Here is a 27592-nt window from a genome sequence, read left to right on the forward strand (position 1 = left end):
GAGGAAAACATAGGCAAAACATTATCTGACATACATTTCAAAAATTTTCTCCTAGAAGAAATAAAAGCAAGAATAAACAAATGGGACCTAATGAAACTTACAAGCTTCTGCACAGCAAAGGAAACCAGAAGTAAAACAAAAAGAAAACCTACGGAATGGGAGAAAATTTTTGCAAGTGAAACCGACAAAGGCTTGATCTCCAGAATATATAAGCAGCTCATATGACTCAATAAGAAAAAATAAACAACCCAATCCAAAAATGGGCAGAAGACCTAAACAAGCAATTCTCCAAGGAAGACATACAAATGATCAAAAAGCACATGAAAAAATGCTCAATATCACTAATTATCAGAGAAATGCAAATCAAAACTACAATGAGGTATCACCTCACACCAGTCAGAATGGCCGTCATTCAAAAATCTACAAATGACAAATGCTGGAGAGGCTGTGGAGAAAGGGGAACCCTCCTACACTGCTGGTGGGAATGCAGTTTGGTGCAGCCACTATGGAAAACAGTGTGGAGATTCCTCAAAAGACTAGGAATAGACTTACCATATGACCCAGGAATCCCACTCCTGGGCTTGTATCCAGAAGGAAATCTACTTCAGGATGACACCTGCACCCGAATGTTCATAGCAGCACTATTTACAATAGCCAAAACATGGAAACAGCCTAAATGTCCATCAACAGGTGACTGGATAAAGAAGCTGTGGTATATTTATACAATGGAATACTACTCAGCCATAAAAACTGACAACATAATGCCATTTGCAGCAACATGGATGCTCCTGGAGAATGTCATTCTAAGTGAAGTAAGCCAGAAAGAGAAAGAAAAATACCATATGAGATCACTCATATGTGGAATCTAAAAAACAAAAACAAAAACAAACAAAAACAAAGCGTAAATACAGGACAGAAATAGACTCACAGACAGAGAATACAGACTTGTGGTTACCAGGGGGGTGGAGGGTGGGAAAGGATAGACTGGGATTTCAAAATTGTAGAATAGATAAACAAGATTACACTGTATAGCACAGGGAAATATACACAAAATGTTATGATAACTCACAGATAAAAAAAATGTGACAATGAGTGTGTATATGTCGATGAATGACTGAAAAATTGTGCTGAACACTGGAATTTGACACAACATTGTAAAATGATTATAAATCAATAAAAAATGTTAAAAATAAATAAATAAATCTGGTGTTGGCCCATTAGAAAGTTACTGTTTGGTTAATTCTGTCATAATTTGTTACTGTATTGTATTGCCAGATACTGTAATCCAGAGCTAATCTGACAGTGCTGATGGCCCAGGATAAGCAGGGAGGTGATTGGATTCATTTGCTAGGACTGACATTACAGGGTATTACAGACGGGGAACTTTGTAACTTACAGTCTTAGCATAGCTTAAACTACATAAATCTGTTGTCTCGCAGTCCTGGGGGCTGGAAGTCTGAGATCAGTATGTCAGCCAGGCTGGCTCCTTCCCAGTGCCATGAGAGAGAATCTTCCTTGCCTCTCCCCTGGCTTCTGGGGATCTGCTGGCAGTTAACCTTCGGCACTCCTTAGCTCGTAGATACATCATCCGATCTCTGCGCCTTTGTCTTCACATGGTGTTTTCCCTGTGTGTGTCCTTGTGCCCAGATTTCTTCCTTGTATAAGGACACATCCATATCGGGTTCTAGCCCGCTGGTGGCCTCATCTTAACTTGATTGTTTGCAAAGACTGTATTTCCGAATACGGCCACACTCACAGGCAGTAGGGGTTAGGACGTAACCATCTTTTGTAGGGGAACACCATTCACCCCATACACTAGTGTATGAGAAGGTTACAGTAAAACCCCTCTCCTTAGTGGGATCCTCTTAGTTATCCTTAAGGATTACACCTAGGACAAGAGGATCTTTACAGTAAACAGATCGTCTCTTCTTCCCACAGGCACTGATTGCATTGTCAGCCTGAGTCGTGTGTGTGTGTGTGTGTTTGTGTGTGTGTGTGTGTGTGTGGTTTTGTTTGATTTCTGGCCAGGATATCCTAGCTAACAACTATCCCATTGCCAACAGGGCAAACTTGGAGATTAACTATGCCAAAGGACTTCAGAAACTTGCAACCAAGCTGAGCAAAGCATTACAGAGCACAAAGAAAAAGTAAGTATACAGAAGACGTAAGGCAGAATCACTCTTAAAAAGAATAAAAAGCAACCTATGTTCAGTTCCAGCTCGCTCTTACAGATGGGGCAGGTCTACAGTATGGAACATGGCGCCTAGTTCTTGGGAACTCACTGTGTGCCAGATACTGTGTTAAATGTTTTTGTGGACAGTTTGCATGTAATCTTCATCACGACCCCTGAGAAGTCCTTTTATGAGCCTATTTACAGACAAGGACTTCAGGCTTGGAGAATTCTAGAAACTTGCCCAGTCACACAGATAATCAGTTGCAGAGCTGGGTTCGTCCTGTGTCTTAGTGACTCCTTAGCCCATCTTCATAAAAGGCCTTGGAGAAGCTGTTTAACTGGGAAGGCAGGGTTGTTAAGCCGGAGGGTCTTGGAGTCAGGAAGTGTGAATCCCACTTTATCTCAAATTCATGACTTTCAACAAGGAACCTGGCCTTCCTGTGCCTCAGTTTCCTCCTCTGTTACATGGAGTAACACTATGCTTCACTGTGTGTGTGTGTGTTTGGGGAGTGCATATTAAATGAGAATGTGTGTAAAGAGATTAGCACATTGGGTGTTGAAAAAAGGTTCACATTTTTAAAAATTTATTCTTTTTTTTAATTTGTTTTATTTTTTCTTTTAGGTTTTTCTTGTGGGGAGGTAGTTAGGTTTATTTAACTTTCTTTTTAATGGAGGTACTGGGGATTGAACCCAGGACCTCATGCATGCTAAGCATGGGCTCTACCACTTGAGCTGTACCCTCCCCATCACTTTTTTTTTTTTTTTTTTGATTCAATTGAGAATGAAATCAATTATACTTCTCTTGAGGGAGAGAAGAAAGATACTGGTATTCAAAAAAATGGTCCATTAGTGATCACCTGTCACAGAGATTTTTGACTAATGCTTGCAGATGTCACCCAATGGCAGTGCCACTTCCAAGGTCTCTTTTGATGATAAAAGAAAGAGGGGAAGACAAAAAGGAAGCCTTTTGGAGCATACATTCCTACTCCTCCTTAGGCATCATCTGTTACAGCAAATAACGGCTTTGAAATTGCTCCTGACTTTGGGCTTGATTTAAGTGCGGTATTCTAGGGGACTGTGAAGGAGCCAGCAGGGCACGGTGGTTGAGTATAAGTAGACTTTATTTAGACTGCCCAGGTTTAAATCTGGTCTCTACCACCTACCAGCTGGGTGAATTAGGACAATTTTTTTTCCCTCTTTGTGGATTAAGATGGAAATTATCTCATATAATTACTATGAGGATTAAATAAAATAATACAAGAAATGTGTTTAATACCTGACAAGAGCCAAAGCTCCCTGAGTGCTCATTACAACTTAAGTTCTGATTACCTTTTGAGGGATGAGAGGTGTAGTGGCAGGGGGTGTGTCTTACTGTGTTGGAACCCCAGCATCCAGCGTGCTAGTCCCAAGGAGTTGGCGTGAACAGAATGTTTAACTAGGATTGACAACAATATTTAATAAGAAGCATTGAACTTTTATCAATACCAAAATTTGTGTTTGGTACTTGTATAATAACCCACATTTTTTTTATCTTCTGAAACACCAATTAAGTGAGGGTCAGAGAAATCACGTAATTTTCTTCCAAGTTCACACAGGAAACAAAGGGGAGTGTGTTTCCCCTGTGAGGCCAGCACCCCTGCCTTCCTGCTCTGCACCCAGCTCCCCCGAGGGGCAAATGTCAGTCTCTTCCCAAAAGTGTGCCTGGGTTCCTTTAAGAAAAATCAACTCTATTGATTTAATTTATATGCAATAAGATGCACCCATTTAAAGCACATGGCTTAATCAATTTTGACATAAGTATCTACCTTGTAGCCATCACCAAAATCAAAACATACCCATTTTTATCACACCAAAAATTCCTCATGCCTGTTTATAGTCTTTCCCCCAGCCCAGTCCCCAGGAAACACTGATTTGCTTTTTTTTTTTTTCAGTCGAGATTATTTTGTCTTTGCTGGAATTTCCTAGAATTGGAAGCATATAGCAGGTATTCTCCTGTGCCCGGTTTTGTGCCTGGCAGAAAATCTGCCAGCCTTTGGTCTAGTTCTCCCATCCTGTGGCTGCCAAGTGCAGCCTAAGTCATTTGGAGGCAAAACCTCTGCACCATTTTGCTTTCATCTCTCTCCCCACACCCCTCCATCAAAGTCTACACTGGCCTCTGTCCCTGAGGTTTATTGATGGCAATGGGGTTATTCTGACTTTAGAAGGCCAACCATATGTAGGAGAAAAATAGCATCACATTTTCTAATATTCCCTTTGTGCTGCTAGGAACAGGGCGGAGCTGTCCTTTTGTTAGATTGAGTTACTTGCTCACAAGACAATAAATATCTGAGCTGTTGTCCTAAAAGCCAGCAAGGAATAGAAGCTAGACCCCAACCCCAAGAGCAGCACACAGGATGTGACCAGGGCTCCTGAGTCCTCCGTCACTTAACTTCTCTGAGCCTTGATTTACTCATCTGTGAAATGAAGAGTCCACAATGATTACCTTTAAGGGTCTTTTACCCCTAGCATGCTCCCGCCTGTTCTAAATGCCTTCTCACCCTCGGCCACTTCATTTCCCATTTTCTACAGACATGAAATGGAAATGGAAATGAAAAATGACTGGAGAAAAAAAAAAGCAGTTTATGTAATGACTATAGTGCAGATAAATATGTTGGCAGAATTTAATCCCATGGAGAAATTGAAACAAGATGAGGAATATGAGTGCAATCACTGAATGCAATGAATCAGACATGATGCTTTATTTCTCAAACTCCTGGGAAAATGACACCCACGCTTGTGCTCCCTTGTTTTTGCCTCCAGCTGTCTCGTCAGTGCCTGGGCCTGGGTCTCGGAGGGCATGAAATCTACAGCGGACCTGCATCAGTGAGTGCTGCCCCCCGGCCTGGCCCCAACCCCAACCCCAGAGGGAGTCGTACATATTTAACGAGGGCGTGCTACAGATGCTCCAAACTTTCATGGAGTAGATGTGCTGTAACACACCATCTTATTTCCCCAGAAAATAATTTGGGAAGGGGATATAAATCCTAATACTACTATGCTTGTGTGTCTTTTATGTTCTGTTTCCAGAAAACTTGGCAAAGCAATTGAGCTGGAAGCAATAAAACCAACTCATCAAGTCCTAAGTGTACATGAAAAGAAGAGAAAATCAGTGAGTCAAAAAAATCTTTTTCTTCCCTGTTTGAGCAAGATTTCTGTCTTTGGCTCAAGAAATAAAAGGTGATCTAAAAGTGACACTAAGTTTCAGGGATTTATTATAAAAATAAACACATCCCAAAGATTATGTACAAGGATGTTTGTTAAGGCATTGTTTATAGTACTGAAAAAACAAACTTCATCATCCAAAAATAAAGTATGATAAATTCAAGCAATAGGATATTATGCAACCATTAAAATCTCATTATAGAAGAATTTAATGACATAGGGATATGGTGTTAAAAAACAGGGTGAGAAAATCTAACAATATGACTTCAATTTTGTAAAATAAATATGTATGCATAGGAAAAACCATGAATGTTAATAAGAATTATCGCTAGATAGCAGAATGAGGCTATTTTTTTCCCTTTTTTTGGACTTTTTAAATATTTACATTGTTTTCCAGTGAATAGATAATCCTTTTGTAAATAGAATTATAAGCACAATTTTTAAAAAGAAATACTTTTCTATACTTACCAGCTTTGGATGAGGTAAAAGTAATACTAGGTATAATCCTCAAACAACCTTATAATTGAAGCAAAATAACTAAACAGTCCCTTCTGAGGCACCCGGTCCTCTTGTATAGCCCATTCTCTGGTCTCTGTGGACTTTTCCCTCCAGAACAGTTTCATTTGTGCTCATTTTTCTTACTTGTGTGTCGTACAATCCGTAAGCACTTTAAAATATATTTTCAGGCACCGTAAAGGGGTATTTAATAAATGCAGCTCAGCTCTTATGGGGGAGGGGTCGCGGTCACTTTCCGTGTCAAGGCCGGGTTCAGGTGAGAAGTTCAGAGCAGTAACAGGAGGTCTTTGTGAAGGGCAGGGGCGTAGCTAAGGGGAGTTTCAAGTGACCACAGCCTAATAAAGCAGGTCTTAAAGGTGCTAAGCCCATGGGCTGAGGGGATTTGTGAAAGCACTGATGGAAGAGAAATGACACCAAAAAAACTTGATACAAACTCATGAAACAGTCAGGAAATGGAATTGATGATTGGTGGACATCCGTGTATTTTTGCTAGAATGGGATGCTCTACTTAGGGCCTGGATAAGGGGGAATTGACAGTAATACTAGAAAGCAATATAATCTTCTGCCTTTGTGAACTGACTTAATACAAATGGAACACCAGGGTGTATTTCATTAGTTACAAAATATTTCCGTACCACATGATAATATGATGATCACTAGCATCTCCCCAGCACTTACGTAAATCAGGTACAGTGCTGTGGTCCTTACCACAGCGCTGTGGGTAATTAATGTCATGACACCCCCTACTGCTGGTCCAGCTCAATCTTTTCAGCATCCCCCGCCCCGCTGCATCCCTATTATCCAGCCGCATTCTCTCACAAAAGGTTAAAGATCAGAATTTTTTTTAAAGTGAACTCGTTCCACTTTTCAGTCGCATACATAGTCACAAGTGGCATAGTGCATAAAATGATATGCATGGTATTGCAATAAACCACAGATTCCAAGTTTAATCAACTGAAAAATGTGCAGTGTTGCTCGATCTCGGAGTGGTGGAGAGATGGCTGATCTGTGGGTTTGGAAGAAAGGTTCTGCCCTTAAGTCTGATCTTGAGGGGTTGCCTTAGATCCATTCTCACCATTTTTATTACTCCACCATTGGCTATTTAAAAGTAGGAGAAAAAGTTAATTATGACTAAGAATGCAGTCTCTTTTAAATTAAAGCAGTACTCACTTAGGGGCAGTGAGATACGTGGTAAAATCAGCACTTCTAGGACTTTTACCAATTCTCACAGTGTTAAAGTTTGAATCACGTGGAATGAGGCTGAAGAGGAAGCGATGGGACGGGAAGTGACACCAAACTGTGCAAGATCTTCCTCCACACAGTTTATACCCATTTATATTGTTTTTACATAGTTACATATTAGAAATAATTATCTTACCAAATGCATTTGGGCTAAATCCTGTGAAGAAATTCTTGACGTGAGGTAAAGAGCTGGGCTACTTTTCTCATGGAATGTGTCCACTATAGGATTTTTAAATTCCTATTAATCATGATACTAATTGTATAAATTAAGAAGCCAGCCCCGTGATACAACAAGAAGACAGCAAAAAAATTTTTTTTTCCTTTGATAGCTTGAGAACAAAGTCGAAAAGACAGCAAATCTTGTCATTAGCAACTGGAATCAACAAATTAAGGCAAGTATACACAAATATCATTTATGGAAACTCAGGTTTTAGGATTGAAGCCTTTGGCTTTTGCACAAATGAGATCATGTATTTTAGTGTCTGTGTGTGTGTGAGAGAGTCAGTATTTAAGTGCTAACTGAAGAGAGAAATGCTTCCTTATCTGAGTTATTACATGGAGGGTATCTTTCAAATAAACCAATAGAGGAGCAGAACTTTAAAGACTGTTTTTATTTATAGCTAACAGGTAGCATTTGTTGTGTGTCATGTACTATATATATTTATGTATTGAATCATCGCAACAACCCCACGTGGTGTCTGACCTTGTGTTGTCCCATTTTACAGGTGGGTGGGAAGGTTACAACACTGGTTAATGGTTGAACCAAGAATTGTTCAAGTCGCTAGGCTCCAGGGTCATGGCTCTTCACCGTAACCTACACTGGCTGCCTCTCTGTGTAAATTTGTAACTTAGGGCAGGATATAAATACTGAGTTTTGGTTTTATCTTTTACAGAAGGGCGTTTGTGATCTCCACCTCACTTGTGAGAGGGGCACAGTGCGGGGTGGGTGAGGATGTGTAAAGGTGAAAGCCTGTGTTGATTCCACAAGTACGTCCGATCCGCTCTCTTTGTGGACCGCAGTGTACTAAGATACGGTTCTTATTTCCATGTAATTTAAAATGGGGTTGGCTAGGAAGCATCTGTGCGGGAAATAGTGAATGAATTCTAAGGAGAGGAATTATGATCTAGTGCAAGACTTTACAACATATTATTGTAGGTCCTTAACCAGAGAGGCTCACAGATGGTGCCCTTAAATATGTACAGATTATTCTAGAACAGTCCAGTTTAGGAAGAATTCATTTCAAGTAGGAAGGACTAGAGGGCAGTGGAGAAGGAATCTGCTCAGAAACACAGTGATCCCCTTTGAGAGTTCTTGTGCTCCAAAAGTTGAAATTCTCTTTTTCATCTCCAAAGTGTGACTGCCCAAAGAGAACTTTCTTTCCCAAGTAGACAGCCGAGAGTGCCAAATACGCAGAGACACCCTCAGAAACAGCCCTCGGCGTTGCCTCTGAAGCTCCTTCTGAAACCAATTACTCCATAAGACCAAGGACATTAATATGAAATGTTTGAGACAAATGAATCTCTACACCCACCATAGTATTACTGTGAGGATGCTCACAAGAATCATTTTTATAGTAAGTATTTAAAAGTCTCAAAATGTGCCCAATCATTCGTTTTCAGTTTTGCTCTTGATTTTATGAGCTTTCTAAACAGGACTTGCTGTTCAAGATTCATTCTGTAAATAGTTAGTTTTCAGAGGAAATTCAATATAATGGACCAAAAGAGAGAAACCATGCCCAGGAGCCACAATGGCTTTTAAAAACAAAAAGCATCTTTTTGCATTTTCCAGTTTCCACCAAGTAATTTTTCTAAATAAAACCATTTTATTTTTTTTATAAAGATTGACAGAGAAATTAGAGAACATAAAATTCTTGATCTATATAATTTTCTCTCTGGCTAGAATTCAAGGGATTCAGCACATCAGTAATGAAGTGCCGTCCGTACTGGGGACTCAAATGAAAGCCTTAAAGAACCAGATGCTCTTTCCTCGTGCTCTCCTTTATCAGTGGGTGTGTGACTGAGGGAGGAGGGAGGAGGGAGGGGAGGGTCTACGAGCCTCTTGTTCCTTGAATTCCCTTTTGTTAGAGGCTTCATATGCTTAGAAGATGTCTCTGGTTTCCTAGGGAAAGACAGACCTGGGCTTTTCCCTTCATTACCTAGTTTTATGGTCCTTGCAACTTGAGATGAAAAACCATACCATCTTTCTAGCAACCCAGTTCCTAAACAGGCTGAATCCACTCAAACCAAGTTCTGTTTATTTTAACCCTGAAGCATCACCGTCTGCCAAGTTGGGACTGTAGAATAGGGAGCCATCACCTAAATTGTAGCCTGCTCCGAGGTTTGGGCTTCAACAGAGTAGGTGGACTTCAGATGCTTCTTCCTTCCCATCTCCCTCCACCTTCCCCACCACAAGCACAGGGCATTTCACAAGATACCAGGCAGGTGCCTGGCTCTCAAGCCTGAACATCAGGGAGCAAAATTTCCCTTTTGCTCTAAGTTTTAAGAGAGCATCTTAAAATGACCTTAGTTGTGGCCCATGTTGATTTAAGAGGAGGATGCCAGCAGCCTTCCATGTTTGTTGGGATGTTTTTTGTATGCGGTAAAGCTGTTCCCTCCCATGATGCTGGCTAGAGCAATGTTTTTGAGGTTTGCTCGCCTTTGGCGATTTACAAGATGTATAACCCTCTTGAATGAACTCAGTGTAATGAAAAAATGTACAATGGTTCTCAGGGCAAAATGTTAGCCACTGTGATATTTTAGGCAGATTTTTGGGGTGAGGGCAAAAAATGAAGAACTCAAAACACAACATTTCATTCAAGCCAGAGCATGAACGTGACTTCAGAGCAGGAGAGTTTTTCTCTTGGTATCAGTTTCTGATCTTTTTTTTTTTTTTTTTTTTTGGTATGTGTTTGCTGTAGGCCAAGAAGAAATTGATGGTTAGTACCAAGAAGCACGAAGCACTTTTCCAGCATGTAGAACGCTCCAGGCAAACTACGACTGAGAAGGAGAAGCAGCAGGTGACCTCTCGTGGCCACTGAGGGCATGTGGCTTAGGGTGGGTGGGCTTCCTGTCCCGGGCTTCCTGCCCTCAGCTGTAGGCCCAGGGAGTGGGCTGATTGCTGCTCTGTGTGGGGTCTCTGCAGAGCTGTTCTGTGGCAGGGTGAGACGGGATCCTAAATCATTCCTGGTCCGCCTATAGTTTTAAAAGTATCATTGACAGATGGCAAACTAAACCAATGGTGTCCAATTTTTTGGATATGGAACCCTATTAAACATCTCTCAGCTCACACCCCAAGTAAGTTAAAAATGTATACACGTAACATAACATAACATAATATACCTATCCTGTATATTTATCCCAAATAAGTAAACAAATACATACGCATAACATACTATTTGATGTGCTTTACCTATATTGTCTATTATAGCTAATGCCTTATATATTATACTTACGTTATGAACATTATAAAACATAAAGTAGAAATGTTTGAAGGATAATATAAAAATGAAACAATATTGTAAGTGATTTAGCTAATCGTGATGTCTTCATAGGGTCATTACATTAGCGACACATCCAGTCAAAATATGTACTTGGGGCAGGGTTCAGCCTTAACCATAGTAAATATGAATTCATATTTCTAATAGCCCTCTTGATAATGTAAAATTTGGGGGGCAACTTCTTGTCAGCTCTCACTAGCTCATGCCAGGTTTTGCCTTTCACGTGGGTGATGACGCTCCCGTAATTGAGAGCCTGAGAAAGAGTCAGCTCTGACGTTTTCCTGCGGCTTTCGTGTGCTTGCCTTGTTAGTATTAACGTCCATCTACAGCTTCTTAGCAGAAGTCTCTTTAAGGCAGGTGTTAGTTTTGTGTGTATTAACCCAATTAAAGCTAGATAATCTGTAAATCTGTGTGACCCAGACTCCTGCCAGTGGGCACATGTCCGAGGATGCTGAGAGTGAAGACATCTGTGAGGATCCACATCAGCGTCTTGTGTTGTAAAGTTCCCACTCTTCCTCCGGGACACTGCAGAATCCTCAGCTGCCCATGTGCAGACACCAATATGAACTCATATATTGAATAAGAGTAAACTCGAGCACTTTTTCAGGCAAAAATGAGCATAAATAATCTGGGAGTGTAGGCAGAACATTAAATACTTTCTGCCTGCATCCCAGTCGATTATCTTGCACACCTCTTCTGGTGTAAGCCCCTGATTGGAAACCTTTGAAATAGTCAATATCCTCTCAATGTCTTCCCCCAAAGGTGGAGTCCCCCTAAGGAAATGCAGGCAACCTGACTGCAACCCAAAACACTCTTAAAAGAAAAAAGAAAATTGTCATTGCAAGTAACGTGATTATTTAATCTGAGGAAACAATTAATTGAATAACTTAAATTCACTGTTAGCAGGATTTTACAAGGTTCTTACTTCAATCTTCACAGTTTGAAATGATCATAACAAGTGTTGAATAATGAGACAGCTTCCGAGGAGGAGGCAAAACCACAGGATGTTAAAATGCTAAGCTCCAGGACCTCGTTGGAGGCGTTTGGAGCCCTCATTAGAAGCTATTCTTTATTGATGTCGAGCAACAACAAATGAAAAAGCCGGGGCAGCTACGTGGTGAATTTCCTCTTCCTTCCCTCATTAGCAGCTTCCCTGGGAGGAGGAAGTCCGTGATCCTTCCCTGCCCTCCTCCAGCTGGTCCCGTTAACTACAGCCCCCGGCTGTTGTTACATCACAAACCCCTACCAACCTCATCACTTCACCTGGTAGCTTTCTTTTTTCAGTCCTAAGGCTAAACACCTAAGGCAGCATTCATTTTTGCATCTCACATAGAAGTGCCCTCGATCTCCAACCCCAGCCGAGCTGGTCTGGTGCCACTCAGCGGTCTTCCTGGTCTTCTGCTCGGCGGTCCTGGTTCTCACCAGAAGCTGATCTGCATCTCCTTTCTTCTGGCAGCTCCCTCCTCACCACCCACTCTCAGCAGACTATCTTGCCTCCAGCCTCACAGGATAAACAGAAGTCAGCACAGCCACCTGCCTGCTGAAGTCATACGTGCAGCGGGACCGGCCAGTTCTTCATCCTGTGCTCCAATTCCCACCCCATACTCCTCTCAGAGACTCTTCCCTTGATGAGTCCCCCTCTCCAGGATCTTGGATGTACCCTCTATTATATGCTTCCCATCAGCCTTCTCAAGTCCCTCTGTCTTGGGAGAGCAGGGAGACACCCTCCGTGGCCCTGTTCCTGTTCTCTAGATATTCTCATGTCTCCTTTTTACAGTAAGATTTACTGAAAGAGTTATCTGTGCTCTGTCTCCACTTCCTCATCTCCTGTTCACTCCTCAAACCACCCAGCCGAGCCTCCCTCACCATTCTGCTGGCAGGTTCTTGCCATCGAAAACGATGTTGCACTGATTGCCAAAGCCACTGGGTGCTTCCCAGTTCTGACTTGATTTAACTTCTTGAAAGCATTAAGCATCATTGACTGTCCCCTTCTAAAAACATTTTCTTAACAGCATCTTACTCTCTTGGTTTTCCTTTCTGTCAGTTTTTTTCTTAAACGCCTTTATGGACTTCCCATGTTCTGCCTGAGCTTTATGCACTGCTGAGCCTGACCATTTCTCTCCCGGGCTTCATTCTGTTTTATTCAGCTTGTATCTCCAGTGTCCAGCACAGAACTCTCAATAGCAGGTACTCGATGCATAACAAGTACTCAGTATCCAAAATCGGAACCACTGCTTCTCTCTGCCCCAAGTACTCTTTATTCCTGGTTTTTGTATCTTTAAATAACACCATTCACCCTATCCTCCAGATTCTAACTTCTAAACCAAATACTTTTTGAATGTGTCTACTTACATCTGTCTCCACTGCCCCTACTACTCGCTCCCTGGCCACCATCCTCACCGCTTCGGTTACTCTAACTGACAAATTGGTGTCTTGGCTTTCAGTGTTGTCTCTCCTCATCTGTTCCCCACATACACGCCAAGCTGACTTTGCTGAAACTCGGATCTGAGCACATCATCCTCTTTCAAAAGCCCTTCAGAGGCTTCCCAGTGAGCTCCTTTATGGAGCCCCGAAGACCCTCCCTACCTTGGCCTCTGCCTAACTTGACAGCATTTTTGCTTGCTGTTCTCTCTCAAACTTTGAGCTCCAACCTCACCAAATTTTTTTTTTCTATTTTGCCTCAGCAATTCCTCCTTTCATTTTAGGTGTATTCACACAAGGATCATTTCTGTGAGCACCCACTTTGTGGTACCTAAATACCATCATCCGGGGACCTGTCACACAGGATCGCAAGGGAGCCTGTCTAGTTCCTGTGAGCCTAGTACATGAGAGAGAGTGTGTGCCCAAGAAATGTTGTGATGAGTGAATAAATGAATGAACCTTTGTTCCAAGAGAAAGAAAAGAAAAAAGAAAAAGCATTTAATCTTTGACAAACTTTAGTAAATATCTCTGAGAAGTTCCTTAAGATTGGCTCTACATTCTATTCCTATCTATTTGGGGTTCTTTGCTGTAAATTTGCTGAGCAGAAACTTCTAGTCAATAGTTGTATAGTGTAGGCTGATGAATGTGAGTGGTCATCTCCAAAGTGACTCCGTTCTCGTTGCTGGGGCCTGAGCTCTCTCAGTAAGAACCTAAGGACAGTGACTTAGCCCAGTAGAGCCATGGTCCACATTCAGCCCTTTCCTTTACTGTTACCAGGTTGAAATTGACAAGCTCAGGCTTCCATAGATAAATGTGTCTCCTTACACTTGATGTGCAAAACCAACTGTGTCCCATGTCAGTCAGACATTGGAGCCGAGGGACTGCTGAATGGCCAGCATTTCAGTTGGAATCATCAAGTGAGTGGTGTTAATATTCAGCATTTTGGATGAATGTTCTTCGTTACGGAAACATTAGTCAAAACATCCTTAAACATAAACAGGGCCATTCTTAAAAGGTTTTGTCTCTGTCCTTGAAACTCCTAAACCCCTTAAATTAGAGGGATCTTTGATGCTCCTTGAACTGTGGTCTGAGGACTACTTGTGTCAGAATCATCTGAGAGGGTGGTGAAAATTAAGATTTCCTAATCCCGCTGCAGAACTACTGAGTCAGTACTGTTACTTGTGGGACCCTGAAAATCTGCAGTTTTCCAAGAACCCCAGGTCATTCCTAGACTTATTAAAGTCCAAGAATCGTTTACGTAGTACAACCACTTCCTCAAAGATGTGAAATGATGTGTCTGAGCATTTTGAGAATCCCTTTCAGCCACCCTGGTCAGAGGGTTTTGTATTGCTGATTTTCACACTCAGAATGGCCAATTTTGGTGATTGGCAAGAGGGGGCTCTTTGTGAAGGAGCAGATCGTCAGGGAGCAGATCGTCAGGCGAGCGTCTGTCAAGCCGTTCATAGCTCGACTGGAACAATGGCATGTACCTCAGGCTCCTCACTGTAACGATAATACTCAAGAGTCTTTGAGGGCGACACTAAACATCGGGCATTGGGCCGCGTGCCTGACCTGTGTCACCTGCTTGAACCCTCCAGGCGACACAGTGAAGTGGGGGCATCACTGTTCCCACCACAGAGATGAGAAAACCGTGGCTAATGAAGGGCTAAATAAGGTTAAGTAGCTCGCCTGCAGGCAGGACCAGGACTTGCATCCGGAAGTCTAATTCCAGAGTTAGACTGCAGAGGGCATATAGTGAAGGGAGGGTGCTGGAGAGGAGGGTAGCCAGGCCCGATGCTAGTTCCAAAAATTACCTGATTGCACAACTCTACCCATCCGGGTAAGAAATGCCAAGGCCTAAATGATTTACCCAATGAGAGCACAGGAATCATTGGCAGATCCCAGCCCCAAGCTGTGCCTGCTTCTCCTTGCCTGCCACTGGGCTTCCTCCGTGGCCTGATGAAAGAGGGCACGCCGTGTCCTAGGTTGGGGCCTCGGTTTCCTTCTGTGAGAACCTGAAGGGGTCCTGCTGAAAGGCCCTTGGGCTCCCTTTCAGCTCTTGACATCCCTGTTTTCCGAGAAAGGGCTTTGATTTTGTCACCCACAGTTTCTGTTTGTGACTTTAGCTGGGAGACGGGGAACTTATCATCGGGATGCGTGTAACTCTCTCTGGAATTACAAAGGGCTCTCAAAAATGTGTTCATGAATATGTGACCCTGACGTTTCTCTCTAGCTCCTCAATAAACTGAAAAAATCAACTGAGAAGTTGGCAAAAGAAGATGAAAATTACTACCAAAAGAATGTGGCCAGCTGCTCTACCAGACTGAAATGGGAGAACACACTGGAGAACTGCTTCCAGGTAAGTTATGCATTCACATTTTTTCTTCCACGGGGTTTTGTGTGGCCTTGAAAAGGGAGGTCAGATTTACAGTTTGTATGACCTGATGATCTGTCCTTAGCTATAACCCTCACTCTTGTAATAGGTGACTTTAGACACAGCTTGTTCATGCTCATTATTTCAGTTTCTCCATGGACACAGTAACCAGTGAATACTGATTATCATTGGCCAAATTTCTGCTCCTGCTTCTCAGTGGACACAGTAGCTCCAGCTAACTTCAAAAAGTGCCGTCAAAGTCAAGTGGAAATTAAGGCTTAAGTGTTAGGTGCTCAGAAATGAGTTTTAGGCCTTTAGAGTCGATTCATGCCATAATTACTTGTGGAGTTATTTGTATGCCAGACGTTGTGTTGGGCACTGATAATATACAGCATTGAATAAAATACCATCTCAACTCTTGGCATGTGCACAGTTTAGTAGGAAAGAAGACATACATAAAGAACTGTGGCAAATCACTCAAAAAAAAATCAAAAGCTGTGAATAAGCAAATCCCAAAAAGGAAAATCATAATCACCAGGAAACTCATGAAGGGATATTGAATCATTTGGCGAAAGTTTAAAAGCGACAGTATCCAGTGTTGCCAAACAAGAATTGTTGGAAAATAAGAATTCCTGTCCCCCTCTAGTGAGAGCAGCAGGATGGTATTTAGTAAAACTGAAATGTGCGTCCCTTTTAGGCATCTATCCTAAAGAAAAATTTACATCTGTCTACCATGGGTAACGTATGAGCATGTAGATTGCAGAATTGTTTATGGTTGCATGGTGAGAAAAAAAATTGTACACCATCTCCATACCTATCAATAGAGTAATCACTCTTAAAATTGGGTCTAATTTAGAAAGTGGACTAATACCTAGCAATAAAAACTGAATTAAAACTATTTAAACATGAACCTCACAACATGAAGAAAATAAACGCACTGTTTAGACACTGTATGTACATGAAAGCATTTTTAAAACTCATACCACAAGCTACACTGAGTTTATATGTGAGTGTAGGATGAGGGAAACAGAGCTCCTGGTAGAACCGTGGAACACAGAAAATAATTTGAGTGACTGTGTTTTCAGTTCCCCAAGGATGATAGTGGCTAATAACCATTCTTGATGCAAACTCATTTCAGATAATAGATGCCTTTGGACATTAGAGTTTAATTCTCTCCTAGAACCTCAGTGGAAAACCTACTTTCCTTTCCATAAATCCATCTTGAGGAAGTAGCTGAAAAACCAAAGACAGATTTCTGTTTAAAATACATTATAAGTGAAAGGAAGAAGCAATTCAAATGGCCAACATTACGAGGATGTTAAATTAATCAGTCCACTGTAAGCAATCCTTCACAAGGGTCTGTTAATTAAAATGATGTTTGGGTAACTAATGGCATTGGAAATTGCATATGTGTAATATTAAGTGAAAAAACAGGATACCAATTTGAATAATTTGATAGATAACTAGAAAGATATATATACCTCGATAGACTAAAATACATCAAAATGTTGACAGTGGTTATCTCTGGGTGGAAGAATTATAAATGGTTTTAAAATTTATTTTCTTGTGGCCCATTACAGCTCTGGGATAATGTCTCAGAGCAGCTAGGGTGTTTGTTAAAATTCAGATTCCTGAGCGCCTCGCTAGATGGGGTGCATCAGAACTTTGGAATGATTTTAGGAAGCGGTCTAGGTAATGGCTAGGCATTCTAAAGTTTGAGAGTTCTTGCTCTGGGAAGAACAAAAAATTTGACCAGTTTTATGAAAACGATTTAGATGAAAATGAAGTCCCTCCAAGCTCTCCAGTGGTACAAACCAGAAGGTCTGGACGGTAAGAACTGAAAAGTATGAATGAGGAGTGTGCATTACCGTGATGCTGGGCCCCAGACAGGCTCTCCACCTGCTCTTCCTTGATGACTCTTTGACCCTCAACGTGCTATGGTGAAAGCACGGGAGGACGATTTGAGGTCCTCCAGAGTATCTTGCTTCCCTACGACCTACTTTATACCAAAAGAACAAGAGAATGGAAAGCAATAATTCATTAAATGAGATACGGCTTTCTCCTTTGCACGGTGGAATTTATCTCAGCCTCTTTTCATGAGCAAACATAGATCATCTTAATGATTTCCCTGAAATGTAATTAAAATCTGTTAAACACTATCATCGCCACCAGGGGCCACTGATTATTCTAATCTCAGATGGATGCCAGTGGCTTAGCACTTGTCACATTAAAGAAATAGCTGCCCAGCAGGGGGACCGGGGGGGGGGGGGATGCGATGTATTCCCCAAACTGGCTTTTGTTTTCTGTCCTGTCCTTTGCTTGTGGTGCTAAACTAGAACAACTGCTTTCTAGATCTTTCTATGGTGTAAAGACTTTCTTTTTGAAGATTGCCCCACTTGAGGTCCAAGCCACTGAGCAGAATTTGATCTATCAGAGGAGGTTAACAGCTTTGACCTTTGAAGCGTTGCATTTACTAGGCAACTACTCTTCTGCGTCTTTAATCCTGTTACCTAGGAGACAGAGGGCTCCTTCAGATGGTTGGTACCTGCGATTTTGGAGAGCAACTCAGGAGACCAACAGCAGAAACAAAGGCATTTCATTCTCATTGACTTAAAAAAAATTATGCAGCTTTTGACTAGACAAAGCGGTGGCCATGGGGGAGCAGAGCTCCAGGCTTCCTGATTCAAACGTCAGGACACTGGGCACAGAATCATAATTTGCATGTAACTGACATAGATGTTCACAGATACTGCCAGCCTTTTACAACTTGCATTTAACAGCAGTGTTAAAATGGCTAGATACTGGTAAACCATGTGTGGTATGTCCAGACAATTGAATATTATTTAGCCTTAAAAGGAGGGAAATTCTGACACAGGCTGCAACATGGATGAATCTTAAAGACTTTATGCTAAGTGAAATAAGCCAGACACAAAAGGACAGATATTGTATGATTCCTTTTATATGAGATACCTAGAGTAATCAAATTCATCAAAGACAGAAAATAGAATGGTGGAGGACAAGGGTGTTGCAGGGAAGGGAAGTGTGGGGGTTCCTGTTCAGTGGGTGCAGGGTTTCAGTTTTGCAAGATGAAGAGTACTGGATGTGAACCATGGTGATGGCTGCACAATGTGAATGTACTTAATGACACTGAACTATACACTTTACCTTTTTTCTTTGGTGGGGGGAGGAATTAAGTTTATTTAATTTTAAAGTCGGTCCTGGGGATTGAACCGAGGACCTCGTGCATGCTAAGCACACACTCTACCACTGAAGCTATACCCTCCATGCTAAAGTTGACCATTTTAACCATTTTTAACACAAATTTTTTCCCCAATATCATTTATTGAATGGTATGTTATAATTTCCTCACACATTTGACATTGTATTTTTTTAACATTTTTTATTGATTTATAATCATTTTACAATGTTGTGTCAAATTCCAGTGTTCAGCACAATTTTTCAGTCATACATGGACATATACACACTCATTGTCACATTTTTTTCTCTGTGAGCTACCATAACGCTTTGTGTATATTTCCCTGTGCTATACACTATAATCTTGTTTGTCTATTCTACAATTTTGAAATTCGTCTATCCCTTCCCACCCTAACACAAATTTTTAAAACGTTGAATGACTATCCACCATAGATTAAGTAACAGAATGTGAATGCAGTCCACGCCTGGGGTAGAGAGGAGCACCATGCTGGACCCAGCCAGTGGCCCTGCAGGTGCGTCTGGAGAGGCAGATGGGAGAAGCCAGTGATCTTGGTGACGTCCGCCTACCGAAGGCCTTGAGGTGGAGTCCTCCCTTCTTTCTTCCCTGATAACGTACCCACCAACTTGCCCAAGATGGCTTTCTTCCTTATGAAAGACTGTTGCTAAATGCTCTTTACTGTGTGGCATGGCGGGTGTGAGAGGAAGCAACCGGCCTCTGGGGAAAGGGGGAGAGCCCAGGCCTTGTCCTACAGAAACGGGATGAGGCACATTGTCTTGGACACTTGACCCCTCAGTCAAAGCCCACAGTGCGGGCACATACCCAGCAGCCTCCTGTTGCCCCCTTCATCCCCCATGGCCTAGGAATCCCCACTGCGTTTCCCCTTGGCCCAGCCTTCTCGGGCAGTGCCTCATTGCTGAACTCCTCCACATTCCTTCAGAACTAGTGAGTGGCAAGAGTCAAATAACTAATTTTTTCTAAAATGTTAATGGTTAACAAGGCAAATGTGATTTCCCTTACTTTATTTTAGCTAAGAGCTGTAAAATTCCAAGAGTGGAATTTTCATCATTCCACGCAAAATGGGGAGGCTCTGTTCAAAGAATGGTCTCTGACCCCAGGCCAGATTTTAGGCCAGGAATAGGAACTGACCAGATGTTAAGGTTCTGCTCTTGTCAGATAGTTTCCTTAAGCAGAAAATTAGCATCTCATCACCGTTGTCCCTGCAGAGAGCAGCAGTGCACTGCAGACAATTGTAGAAATATTTAGTGTCTGACTGCATTTCCAAGATACAGATGTTGGTTTTACTGGGTGCCGTTCTTTTTTCTAGAACCCACAGACGCTTTTCAAATGATTCCTTTCTCCCCCTTCTTTGTGAATGTTGTATAACCTACGGCCTCCACCTATTTGCCTTTGGGCCCAGAAAAGCCCGGGGAAAGTGTGTGAGTTAAATCAGTCCTAATGGAGAATGAATGGGACAGACACCAAATCACACTCCTGTCCTGGGAATCTGCCCCCTCTGTGGTTTGGACATGACGTGATCAAAAGGCACAGAGCAGTGCACTCAGACTTTCTTCGGTGTATGAGTGCTTGGTGGGTGACTTCAGTTTTGTGTAACAACTGACTGATCTTATTTTCCATCCTTTTCAGAGCATCCTGGAGCTGGAGAAGGAAAGAATTCAACTCTTATGCAATAACTTAAACCAGTACTCCCAACATATTTCTGGTTTTGGCCAAACCCTGAGCACAGTGAGTAGTAAAGAACTCTCCATCTCTGGGATGCGAGGTAAGAACTGGCAGGAAACGTGTCGTCTGCAACCGTGTTGTTTCCCTCGGCATTGCAGTGCCACATGCAGATTCACTGCGCCATCAGCAAGATCGATGTTGAAAAAGACATCCAGGCTCTCATCGAGAAAACTGCAATTTCATCTGCAGAAAATAAATCTGAGTTCCTATTAACTGATTACTTTGTAAGTATGGGATGGAAGGAAGTTTCATTAATGTGGAACCTTAGTCAGAGACGGAGGGATTCATTTTGGAAAAAGTTGAGAGCAATCGTAAAGGAAACATTTTGTTTTGTACATGAAAAAACTGACGTTTTCATAGTCCATTTAAATTTTAAAACTGTGGTTTACAAACTGGGCAATGAAAACATGTCTTTGGTATTCCTAGCCAGGGAAGAAAGTCAAACAGGGTTTTCGACTGAATCTTCACGCTCTGTAAATAATCACTGTATCATACTGGTTATCTGTGGCTTCCTAACAATTTACCTCCAAACTTAACCGCTTAAAACAAACACTTATTGTCTCAGTTTCTGTGGGTCAGGGATCCAGGTGTGGCTTAGCTGGGTGCCTGAGGCCCTCACAAGGCTGGAATCAAGGTGTCAGCCAGGACTGCCAGACATCTTAAGGCTCAACTGGAGACCACTAGCTTCTAAGCTCACTCACTGACCAATGGCAGGCCTCTGGTGCTCGCTGACCGTTGGCTAGAGATATCGGTTCCTTGCCACGTGGGTGTCTCCACGTGCTGAGAGCTCACAGTGTATCACCTGCTCCCCCAGAACTAGTGATCCTGGAGAGAAGCAGGTAGAGAGCCCAAGATGGAAGCTTAGTCTTCTATAAACTAATGTTGGAAGTGAGAGCTCATCATGTTCTGTTGTTACAAGCAAGTCAGTAAGTGCAGTCCACACTCAAGGGGAGGGGATTTACACAGAGGCGTGAGTCTTGGCAGGTGCCAATCATTATCATTCTTCGTGGCCCTTGCCTTTCAAAAACTATGACCGAATTACAGAGGCCTAGAGTTTTTTTTTTTCCTTCCAGTTTTGTTGAGAGATAATGGACATATGGCACTAAGTTTAAGGTGTACAGCATAATGATCTGACTTACATACGTCAGGAAATGACTGCCACAATAAGTGTAGTGACCATCCATCACCTCGTATAGGCAGAACATGAAAAAAGAAAAAAACCTTTGTGATGTGACCTACTGTCTTACCAACTTTCATATGTAACATACAGCAGTGTTAATTGCATTTGTCATGCTGTACATCGCATCCCTAGTACTTACTGATCTTGTCACTGGAAGTTATACATTCTGGTCACTTTCATCCAACTCCTTCTCACCCCCAGCCCCACTTCTGAGAACCACAAAGCTCATCTGTTTCTATGAGTTTGTGAAGTACAGTTGACCTACAACATGATGCTAGTTCCTGACACACAACGCAGTGATTCAGTATTTCTATACATTTCAAAATGGTCACCATGATAGATCTTGTCATCTGTCACCATACGAAGATACTAAATTGTAATTGACTAATAGTCCCCACACTGTACATTGTATACCTGTGATTCATTTATTTTTGAATGGAAAGTTTGTAGCTTTTAATCTCCCTCATCTGTTTTTTCCTCTCTCACCCTCTCCCCTATCAACCACCTGTTTGTTCTCCATATCTGTGTTTCTGTTTAGTTATGTTTGTTTATTGGTTTTGGTTTTTAGATTCCATTGTAAGTGAAATCATACATTATTTGTCTTTCTCTGTCTGGCTTATTTCACTTAGCATAATACCTTCTGGGTCCATCCATGTTGTCACAAGTGGCAAGATTTCATTCTTTTTTGTGGCTGTTTTATACATAATTATATATAGTTTTTATATATTTAACTATATATATAAAACAAATCTTCATCCGTTCATCTATTAATGGCCACTTAGGTTGCTTCCATTATCTTGGCTAATGTAAGTCATGCTGCGGTGCACATAGGGATGCATGTATCTTTTCAAATTAGAGTTTTTGTTTTCGTCAAATACCCAGGGGTGGAACTGCTGGATTGTATGGTAGTTCCTACCAACAGTGAACAGGTTTTCCCTTTTCTCCACATCCTCATCAACACTTGTTATTTGTTGTCTTTTTGATAATAGCCATTCTAACATGTGTGAGGTGTACCTCATTGTGGTTTTGATTTGCATTTCCCTGATGATTAGTGATGTTGAGCATCTTTTCATGTGCCTGTTGGCCATCTGTATGTCTTTTTTGGGAAAATGCCCATTTTTTTTAATTGAGTTGTTTGGTTTTTCGATGTCAGGTTGTAATGAGTTCTTCGTATATTTTGGATATTAACCCCTTGCCAGTTAAATCATTTGCAAATATTTTCTCCCATTCAGTAGATAGCCTTCTTGTTTTGCTGAAGTTTCCTCTGGTGTGCAAAAGCTTTTTAGTTTAATGCAGTCCCAGTTATTTTTGCTTTTGTTTCTCTTGCCTGAGGAGACATCCCTCCCCAAAATATTGCTAGGACCAGTGTCAAAGAGGGTACTGCCTGTGTTTTCTTCTAGAAGTTTTATGGTTTCAGGTCTTAACATTTTTAAAATCCATTTTCAGTTAATTTTGGGGTACGGTGAGACAAAGTAGTCCAGTCTGATTCTTTTGCATGTAGCTGTCCAGTTTTCCCAGCACTGTTTACTAAAGAAGCTGTCCTATCCCCATTGTATATTCTTGCCTCTTTTGCCATAAAGTAATGGCCTATCTCAGGGGCTTATTTTGAGAGCATTTGGGTGATTCTACTATCACATGACCTTCCTTGCTAAAAACTGATCATTGTCCCTGGTCAGAGCCCGGGCATCCTGCCTCTTTGCTATCCTGGGGTAAATTCTTGGTCTTCTTGGATTAGGTCATGCTTCAGATCGTCCTCTGCTCTGGTGGTGTTAGTCTTAACTGTAGTGTTCTAGGAGCTGGTCATTAGTTACCAAAATCTGCAGGAAGAATTCCTGATTGCTGTTCCCTGGGCTCTGCTATACTTCATTCAGACTCCCAAGGTCTAGTCTGGGGGCTCATTCCTCTCTATGTATAAAACTAAACCCCTGGTCATGTCCTCCTATAAGCATACATGTGTAGCCAGAGTCCGCATCCCAGGACCCGCACTCAGGGAACAAGAGATGAGAGATCTGGGCACAGCAGTGAATCCTGACTGGCTTCCCCCTCCCTAACCCTAAACAGCATTAAGTGGCCAACTGGTTTTTAATTGAATCTTTTTTCCCTATCCTGGCAAAGGCAAAGCAAATTAGCAATAGCAATGTCTGTTCAAAGGAGAAACAAAGGTAGAGATGGAAGAGGAAAGAGAGATTTGATTACATGAGAAAAGTACTTTTCTTTTTTTTTTTTTTATCCAAATAGTGTAGGTGATCCCTGAGATGGGAAAATGTACAGTTAAATATATGTTACTTTCTTGTAAAATAAATAAATAAAGCCTCTATCAGCTAACCTGTCAATAAAATAAGGGTCCCTCTCCTTGAAAATTTGACTAACTCCTACTGAAATGTAGAGAGGCAGCCATGATGATTTATCTTTATTTAACGTGCTTGTGGGCAGTTTTGGTGTCTGAAATTTCAGTGCACCAGAGATAGCTACGTATGTGCTGTCTAGGAGAAAGGACTGTCTTTCCAAATGGGTGAATAGGATTGTCTTAATATCCTTAAAGCAAAACACCTCCAAAATCTGACTATAGTTACTGGCAATCAGTGTAGACTGGCATTTATTGAGTGCTACGAAATTTACATGGTCTACGGTAAGACATTAAATGGTCTACGGTAAGACCATTTACATGGTCTATGGTAAGAACAATCTGAGTGTAAATACTGGAGGGCTGGTGACGAGTGGGAAAAATATTTGTAAGGTTACTCTAAAGGCCACGTTCAAAAGATTGTATCTGGAAATTAAATGCCTCCTGTGGTATTAATCTTCTTCCTGACAAATCTTTGGAAGAGAAAGACAAATTTAAGAAAGTTAATGACAGCACTGACTCTATCTCAGGTTGATCCAGTAGTGACCTATCGCAAGAAATATATTTGCAAACAGACTTCCCCAGAGAAACCAAGTGAGGTCGTGGACTGGTATGGGCGTCAGATTGTGATGTGTGTTCCTCCCGCAAGGAGGACTAAGGGTTGGAGCAAAGCATCCTTGCAGTTGACTCAGAGCTCACCTGTGGGGGTAAAGTGAACTTGGGCCTCAGCCTCGGCAGACACGTGAAGGATTGGGCTCTGGTGCAGAACTGGGTTTCATGGGAGTTAGGTTTCAGGAGTAATTACCCACTAGCTGTTTTGGGCCTTCATTTATTTCTCTAGGTGTCGCAGGTAAAACAGGGAAAATCAAACCAATCTTGTAGAGTTATGAGAATCACATGTAATAAAGAAAAATTTTATAATATAGAATACACAGTATATAAAATATTTTAATCTGTATATTATATTTTTATAAAGGTTATTCTCTTTGCTCTAAATCTTCACATTTCCCTTTCTTCAGGACAATCAATTTAAAGCTAATCTCTCCACCAATATTCAAGATCCTATTTTTTTTAAAGATTTTTTTTTTAATTTTTGGTTTCTTTTTTTGGAGGGGGTAATTAAGTTTATTTACTTATTTTCAGAGCAGGTGCTGGGGTTGAACCCAGGACCTTGTGCATGCTAAGCACGCCCTCTACCACTTGAGCTATACCCTCCCCCCAAGATCCTATTTTTTCTCCTTTTCAGAAAGTCCTGACTCCTCCACCTCCATCTTCAGTCATTTTCCCTCTTTCTCCACAAGTCTCTGTCCATTTACCACACTCATGTTCAGCTACTTTCCCACCTGACCCTAACCTCCTTTTTCTTTTGCGCATAAAGGTTTTAATCATTTTAAGTTGCATACCACTGTAGGACGTTTGCTCTTTGACTTCTGTCTAGTCCTAACATCCTTTCTTTTCCCCCGTTTCAACTATGGAAATAATATATCTGAAAGCTATGAAATCGTTAATAGTTCTCACAGCCTATGTGATAAAATCCCGACTTCAGCCTGAAAATCTGACCTAAATTACTGGGACAATCTTTTCTTCCACTATGTTTGCTTAAGCAACCAGTCTATTTATTGTTCCCAGTACATTTCACACAGCCCTTCCCCCCATCCTTTGATTCTGCAATTTATCCTGCAAAGAGTACCCTTTGCCCTTTTTCCCCTTGACTTAAAAGTCCTAGTCTGTCTAGCCTCCTGTTCCTGGTGAGCCAGGCACTCCTGTCTGCACCATTCATGAAGGAACATGACCTCAAATTGCTAGATCTCTTAATGTTACACTTCAAGTCTATCTAAATTATAAACCTGTTCTAGGAAGAGCACATACATTTCAGCTCACATGTTCCCAAGAGCCAGACAGCACAGACACAATCAACCTTTGTTCCATTCCTGAGGCAGTCCTAGGTCGAGGCACACACATGATACTGCACTTGCACATTAAAGGACTCTAACCTGAATAAAGACAAATAAGGAGCAAAAAGTATCCAACAAACATCTGTTTATCAAAAAACTATGAAATTGGAGGGTGGGTATAGCTCAGTGGTAGAGTGCGTGCTTAGCATGCATGAGGTCCTGGATTCAATCCCCAGTACCTGTATTTAAAAAAATAAAAAACCAAAAGACAAAAAAACTATGAAATAGCTATAGTAACATTCTTCCTCCAAGAATATTTTTTTTTCTATTAAAGAAAGTGCTCAGCTGTATACTTAAAATTGTGAATGAGATGTTTTCTTATTAAGCAGGTCCAGATAAGGTAGAACAGTCTGTATAAAAACATAGGTCATCCTGCTTTATTTATTTATTTTTTTTACTGTTTTCTTCTATCAAGTTAAAATTAAATACTCTCAGTGAAAGTCTCAGTGCAATTATGAGTAGCAACCTTACTTTTTCCCCTTTAAACTGTTAAACATCCTTTTTTTCTTTTTTTCCTGAAGGAAGAAGATCCTAAAAATGCAATGAGTAAAGAGCGACAAGAGTCTTCAATAAAATCAAAACTGTTGAGACTGCAAAAAGACATCGAAAAGGCCTCAAGAGACCGGGAAGGTGTGTAATTACCTCTTTGGCCTGGGAAGGCGAAGTATTCTATTTGGAGGTTCCGTTCAGGGTTAGGGGGTTCTGCTTTTGCTGACTGGTGCAGGGATCATCTCATTTAAAGGGCCAAATGTCAAACCTAATTTGTGTGAATAAAGAAAAATATAAAAGAAGAGAGAGCAAAAAAACCAAAAATCAAAAATGACATTTTGGTCTACCTGTGAGAGCTGTGTAAGTCCTATACCGCCATTTCCAGAAATGTAGCATTTTACTATGTTCTTGAAATTGGCTGGTATGAGGGACAATTCATTGGTTGAAAACATAGAAGAACTCCTGTTATACAAGGCTTTTTATTTTCTTGTTATTTATCTATTTATTTATTTTATTTATTATTCCCCCCCTTATTATTTTATTCTATTGGGGGGTGTTAATAGGTGATTTAAATTTTAAAAAAATTTTAAATTTATTTTTTATTGAAGTATAATTGGCCTACAACACTGCATTAGTCTGAGGTGTACAACATGATTCAGTGTTCCTATACATTAGAAAATGATCACCACTTGTTTCTTTTTAAAGTAACTTTCTCAATGATGTGAAAAATCATTCAAATTAAATCCTAGACTTAGAGGTCAGGAGTGTTAGAACGGGAAGCAGCTCTAAAGCGCTTCAGGTAAGAAAAACGACTCCACACTTAAGGATGCTGATATGTAGAGCTCATTTTATGTGGACCGGAGCAACCTAGTGCAATGTCGTACTCAATAGGAAATCCAAGAGAGCAAAATGCTTAGAGATGTAAATACCAGCAAAGCAGAGCTCAACATCGTGGTGTTAGGAATCCACCAGGGAATGGGTGGGCAAGGAGGATTCAAAGCTCATCTTGAAAAATCACACTCAAGTCTCCTGAAGCAGTAGCATCTCTCAGAGCTCCTTAAATGAAGGTGCTGGTCACCCACGCAGCAGAACTGAGTAAACCACACACAGAAAAAGCCCCAGCTGTTTGGAAATGCTCCTCTGTCATCACTTCTGGGCTCAAGTTCCCTCTGAGCGTGACCTCCTCCCACCTGCATCCCATTAGGACAGGAGGGGCTGTGAGTGACGGCACGATTTCACTTAC

The 27592-nt window shown here is 41.4% G+C and overlaps 1 protein-coding gene across 5 annotated transcripts in view; it reads left to right on the forward strand.

The window, feature by feature from the left end:
* NOSTRIN (nitric oxide synthase trafficking) overlaps window positions 1–27592 on the forward strand; it is a 78972-nt gene that overhangs the window by 43937 nt on the left and 7443 nt on the right. For 4 of the 5 annotated variants that reach the window (XM_064484884.1, XM_010982472.3, XM_010982471.3 and 1 more), the window contains 9 exons: window positions 2064–2147; window positions 4973–5035; window positions 5240–5321; window positions 7462–7524; window positions 10051–10149; window positions 15284–15409; window positions 20286–20384; window positions 20480–20605; window positions 26382–26490. In XM_064484884.1, the coding sequence (XP_064340954.1) occupies window positions 2064–2147; window positions 4973–5035; window positions 5240–5321; window positions 7462–7524; window positions 10051–10149; window positions 15284–15409; window positions 20286–20384; window positions 20480–20605; window positions 26382–26490 (851 nt within the window). The remainder of the gene's footprint in view (window positions 1–2063; window positions 2148–4972; window positions 5036–5239; window positions 5322–7461; window positions 7525–10050; window positions 10150–15283; window positions 15410–20285; window positions 20385–20479; window positions 20606–26381; window positions 26491–27592) is intronic. The other variant, XM_010982473.3, reaches the window with a different exon arrangement.

This window comes from Camelus dromedarius, chromosome 4 (genome assembly GCF_036321535.1).
Source record: "Camelus dromedarius isolate mCamDro1 chromosome 4, mCamDro1.pat, whole genome shotgun sequence".
Classification (NCBI taxonomy): domain Eukaryota; kingdom Metazoa; phylum Chordata; class Mammalia; order Artiodactyla; family Camelidae; genus Camelus; species Camelus dromedarius.